We start from the raw sequence: 5,634 nt of genomic DNA, 5'->3' as shown, positions 1-5,634 counted from the left end.
CGCTGGACCGGCGGGAGGCTCGAGGGGACCAGGTGTCCCCAGAATCTCAGGTGTTAAGGTATTTCCCAACTCATCCGGGGCTCGCCTTCTCTCCCATGCAGGTGACTGGAGGAGCAGCAGTCTCTGAGCGCCGAGGAACCCGGGTGCCGTGGAGCCACGCTTGGAGATTCCAGAGCCCTCCTTTTTGCAACCTGGTCCCCTTTCATCTGTCCTGCCGTATCTAGTTGACCAGGTGTCCCCAGAATCTCAGGTGTTAAGGTATTTCCCAACTCATCCGGGGCTCGCCTTCTCTCCCATGCAGGTGACTGGAGGAGCAGCAGTCTCTGAGCGCCGAGGAACCCGGGTGCCGTGGAGCCACGCTTGGAGATTCCAGAGCCCTCCTTTTTGCAACCTGGTCCCCTTTCATCTGTCCTGCCGTATCTAGTTTTGATTAAAGAAATTTTTCCCCCCCCCCCTTTTTTTTTTTTTTTTGGGCAAACTATCGCTCAGAGGTTTTTTTTTTTTTTCTTCCCAAACCTTCCCCTTTACTCATCTTTCCTTCCCACTCTCCCACTGCAAACAAACCACTAAAGGACCCCGCCTCCCACCCGACCCTCCGACGGCAGGAGTCCACGGACCTCCCAGGCCGACAGCCCTCCCTCTCCGCGCGCGGGTTCCGGCCCCGGTGAGAGGGCGCGAGCGCAGCCGAGGACATGGAGGTGACTGCGGACCAGCCGCGCTGGGTGGGCCACCACCACCCTGCGGTCCTCAACGGACAGCACCCGGACACGCACCACCCGGGCCTCGGACACTCCTACATGGACCCGGCTCAGTACCCCCTGACGGAAGAGGTGGATGTACTTTTTAACATCGATAGTCAAGGCAACCACGTTCCCTCCTACTACGGAAACTCGGTCAGGGCCACCGTGCAGAGGTACCCTCCGACCCACCACGGTGAGTCCACCCGGGAGCTGGGATCCTTCTGGACCCAGGAAGCCTGGAGCGCCTCAGGCTGGGGGAGATCAAGCTTTGAAAGCCCCTAAGTGTGTTACAGTTTATTTAAAAATTGGGGCCCGGAAATGGGCGAGGAAGCTGTGTTGCTGTTGGGAGAGTGTTTGGGTTTTTTGTTTTTGTTCTTTTTTTTTTTTAAAAAAAAGAATGATAGCTGGCGCCTCTCTGAGCTGGTGTGGCTGGGGCCTGGCGCTCACCTGGCGGGCGCCGAGATGCAGCCCTCTGTCCTCGCCCGGCTGCAGGTTATGCAGGCAAAGAAGTCCCAGGCTCTGCAGCCGCGGACCGAGGCACCCAGGCCGGGCAGCAGTGCGGGCCAGGCCCGCCTGGAATTGGGCTCCTCAGCAGGGCTTCGTGCTGCCGGTTGTCCTGTGGTTCTCCTAAGGGGTCTTCTGCGAGAGACGCGCAGTTTGTTTCTCCCTACATATTTTCAGAAAGGCCCAAACATGTATGTATATTTTTACTGTTTTTTTTTTTTTTGGTCTTGCCCCAAAGCTAGTGCATTTGGGGTTTAGTCAGGTTTCCTACTACTGGTGGCTTGAGAAAGAGAATTCCAGTGGTTGACACGGTATAAACTGCTTTAAGTCGGAGAGAAGTCAGGTTTGCTAGACTCCCGGTTGCCCAGAATTTTCCTGCTCTTGCTCTCAGGTTGTTTAATTGCCTGCAACTCTGGCCTTATTTTTGCCTCAGGCCTAGTGTCAGTTTCTTTAGGCTTCATGTGAGTTTTAGGGTACACCAGGGTTTCTTTTTAAGTGGGACCGATTCCAGTCCTCCCCACCTCCAACCCCTTTCACCTTGAGTTTAGGAAAGAGTTCTGAGGTTTTTGGAAAAATAAAAAGGAAAGAAATCTAGCATTGGGTGGTAGGGAAATCAAGTTACACTTCCCAGGTGTAAGTTTGTTTCTTAAGAAGTAGGAGCAACAAATTTAAGGGGAGAAGATGTGAGGCTTTCTCAGAGCAGCCAGAGGTCTGTCTGTCCGAGTCCCCGTACTCAGAGCTAGTTTTGGCAAGGATGACATAGCCTACCCTCCAGCAGCAGGCATCCTCTGCCCTACTGACACCAGGTTTTAAATAATCACTTCTACGGATGGGATGCTCCTCGCTGGTGTTCTGTGCAGATTAGCAGTTAGGTGGAAATGAGGTAGATGCAGACTTAATATTATTTACTATACCACTTCCTGCTTAATATGAATCTCAACCCTTGGCATTCAAGAGAATTCTCCATCTTTCTTGACTCCCCTCCCCTTCCTCTCTCTTAAATTTTAGTTTCAGTATTACTCTTAATGGTTGAATAGAATGTCAAATGGTAAGGCAGGTACTGGATAGAAAGATCAATAAATGTGAAGATTTGCACTTGAAGTTTAAAGGTACCAGTATCAGAGAGTTTGGACTTGGATAAATTATGGCTGCCTGTATTTTAAATGAAGGCTAAACATACTCTTCGAATGAGTCACCCTTGGCTTAAAATAAACACATAAACTGGAACTTTGTGTCTCAGGTGAAAATTCACATATTGCCATGGTAGAATGAGAAAGTCTTGAAGGCCTAGGAAGTTTGTTTTATTTCCTTCTCTCAGAAGAGTTGAGAGGGTGAGATGAGAGTGCCTAGGGGGAAAAAAAATATCCCCAGGATTCAGGCTTGAATACTTTCAGGGGTTTGAGGAATGAAAATTTTATTGCAAATTTCCATTTCTGGTGTTTCAGAAGGAGCTTTGCCGGTTCTGACCAAGCACTGAACTGGGATTCTTGAAAACTAACCTTAAAATACACCCGGTCCTTTCCCAAACTGCTTGGGTCTTAGGAGCTGGGCCTCACTCAAGGGTTGAGGTTATTCTGGTGTTGAGGGGTGGTGTGGCCCCACTTTATCCTTCAGACCACATCATTCACACTGACTCTCTTATCAGCCAGGCTGGGATTAAGTCTGGGATGGGAGAATCCAGGCCACTGAAAGAAACTAATAAATCAAGGCAGGTTCTAGAGAGAGAGCCAGGGAATCTGATTTAGACAGTGTTATTTGGACGGGCCAAATAAGCCCAAGGACCTTTCTTTGGTCCTTGCAACACCTCTAAGCTGTTAGAAACAGGCCTTTAGCTCTACTAGATTTCATCTGCATTCCTGTTGGACAGGGTCTGCTCCCACCATGAGGCCTGCTGGCTAGGTACTCCCGGGACCATTGAGATTCCCGAGCAGGCCTGAGTTCTCATCCCCGTGGGTCCTGGAGGTTTTGCTAACTGGGCGGTTAGGGAGCCAGGAGGAGAGTCCCCAGGTGTGCCTGAGGGCCCCTCTGACTGCTTTCTTCTTTCTTCTCTCCTTCCCTGCGGATGCGATGCTGCTGCTGCTGCTGCTGCTGCTGCTGCTGCTGCTGCTGCTGCTGCTGCTGCTGCTGCTGGGGCTGCTGGTTCTCCTGCGACAGGGAGCCAGGTGTGCCGCCCGCCTCTGCTGCACGGATCCCTGCCCTGGCTGGATGGTGGCAAAGCCCTGGGCAGCCACCACACCGCCTCGCCCTGGAACCTCAGCCCCTTCTCCAAGACGTCCATTCACCACGGCTCCCCAGGGCCGCTGTCCGTCTACCCTCCAGCCTCATCCTCTTCGCTGGCCGCGGGTCACTCCAGCCCGCATCTCTTCACTTTCCCGCCCACCCCTCCGAAGGACGTCTCCCCAGATCCATCGCTGTCCACCCCGGGATCCGCCAGCTCTGCCAGGCAAGACGAGAAAGAGTGCCTCAAGTATCAGGTGCCGCTGCCGGATAGCATGAAGCTGGAGGCGTCCCACTCACGAGGCAGCATGACCACCTTGGGAGGGGCCTCGTCCTCAGCCCACCACCCCATCACCACCTACCCGCCCTACGTGCCGGAGTACAGCTCCGGACTCTTCCCGCCCAGCAGCCTGCTGGGGGGATCCCCCACCGGGTTCGGATGTAAATCAAGGCCCAAGGCAAGATCCAGCACAGGTAGGCGCCACCTCCTCGGGAAATCTCTTGTTCCCCCATCTTCCACATCCAGCTCAGGGCAAAAGAGACCCCTCCCCCAAAAGGGGGGATCTCTGGGAGAGCTAAGGATATATTGCCCAGCTCTTCTGAGATCCACCTTTTCCTGTTCTTCCAGCTTGGGAGGAATGAGACGTGTGCCTACCTCTTACTGTCTCAGGCAGCAGAGGGGATGTGGGATCCGATTTAAACCCCCCAGTGAGCTGGGAAAGGAAAAAGACAAACAAAAAACAAAGCGCTGCCCTCTCCTCCTGCCTGCCTAGGAACTCCTGGATACTGCCACTAACCCTTAGTCAGTTTCCAAATGGAAGGCCCTGGGAATAAATCTGTGGTGTTTAAAGCTAAAACGAAACCTCTAACCTAAACAAACACAGGTCCCTCCTGTGACCCCGTTGGCCTCTGTCAGTTTGACTGTTCCTCTTCACTTAGCTCACAGAGGGTCATTCGCGCTATAACCAAGGACTGTCCTTTATAGATGTATACAGCGTATCTGTCGTTTTGGGGGAGGAGGAAGGAACTAAGCAAAGCAGCAGCTTTACAGGAAAAGGGATTCTTAGCTGATCTTCTGGGTGCAATAAGTGGCTCCCTGATGGGAAACGGAGTTGAATGAACATACAGTGTGGGTGCCCCAGCCAGTCACCTGCAGTGTCTTTTGGAGCACGTGTGAATAGGGTCTGTAAGCCACACTAAGACAGTTCCTGGATTTGATCAGAAGGCAGAAGAGGTAGACAGAAGGGGAAAAGTCTCCAGGTGCGCTCTGCTGCTCCCACAGCGGCTTCTCTTCCCCTGAGAAGCAGAGTTCTCTAGCAAGGCAAGGACTTATTCTATGCATGTCACTGCAGGGGAGCAATGCACATGCAGTGTTTTATTTCTTTGAAAAAAAATTCAAACAAATCCACTATCAATTTGCTTCTATATGAAGCATTTGGGTCAAAAGAGATTGTGATGAGATTGAAGTGTATTTTTAGAAAGGATTTTGTGAACATTGTTATCTTTTAAGGTGTGCTCATTTCAGTGTGGGCTTCTCCGACTTTATAGATTCCTTAAAAAAAAAAACAATGGGAAAAACAAAAAAAAGATCAGCTGTCTTTGAAGGGCTGGATGAGCCGTTAAGATCGCACTCCCAAAGCTTGGGTTTGGAAAACTTCAGAACGAGCGTTCTGGGAGCCCAGTGACCACGAGATCAGTTTTCAAGTTTTCTTTTCTTTTTTTTTTTTTTTTTTTTTTCCCAGGGTGACATTCACCCTGACTGCCTGAGCAGGACTGTCTCTATTTAGTTGATATGTTTTAGCTAATCCAATTATTTTCAGACTGCTGCACGCGACAGTTGCATTGTTTATCCTGAGCCAGGAACTTTAATAGAGTCCGGATGCGGTTAGGCTGACAGAAAAACTCAGACCTGCATGTTCAGTACATGAAAGTAGGCAAGAGGGAGAAGGAGGTAGCCTCACTGGTGGAGTTAAAAAGAAAGCCAAAAGAAGGAAGAGCTGCTGGGGGCTGTGGCCTGCTGGGTGCCTGGGCAGGGATTGGGCTTGGGTCCGGGGGGAGTAGAAGCACAGGACTAGAGAAAACTGGAGGTACCGTTCTGCTTCTACCAACCGGCTGAAACCAAAGAGGAAAGCTTGTGTATTTTGAGGTTACAATTGGATTTTTTTTTTTTTTT

At 51.1% G+C, this 5,634-nt stretch overlaps 1 protein-coding gene across 4 annotated transcripts in view; it reads left to right on the top strand.

The window, feature by feature from the left end:
• Positions 1-475: 475 nt before the first annotated feature.
• Positions 476-5,634, top strand: part of Gata3 (GATA binding protein 3) — a 20,287-nt gene continuing 15,128 nt past the window's right edge. For 3 of the 4 annotated variants that reach the window (XM_008825120.3, XM_029559690.1, XM_029559689.1), the window contains exons 1-2: positions 529-933; positions 3,399-3,935. In XM_008825120.3, the coding sequence (XP_008823342.1) occupies positions 693-933; positions 3,399-3,935 (778 nt within the window). In that variant the 5' untranslated portion in view covers positions 529-692. Of the gene's footprint in view, positions 934-3,398; positions 3,936-5,634 lie in introns of all 4 variants that reach the window. The other variant, XM_008825119.2, reaches the window with a different exon arrangement.

Source organism: Nannospalax galili, unplaced genomic scaffold (genome assembly GCF_000622305.1).
Source record: "Nannospalax galili isolate Female #2095 unplaced genomic scaffold, S.galili_v1.0 scaffold209, whole genome shotgun sequence".
Taxonomy (NCBI): Eukaryota; Metazoa; Chordata; class Mammalia; order Rodentia; family Spalacidae; genus Nannospalax; species Nannospalax galili.
The sequence above is the reverse complement of the archived record's forward strand: the minus strand, read 5'-3'. Positions and strand labels throughout refer to the sequence as shown.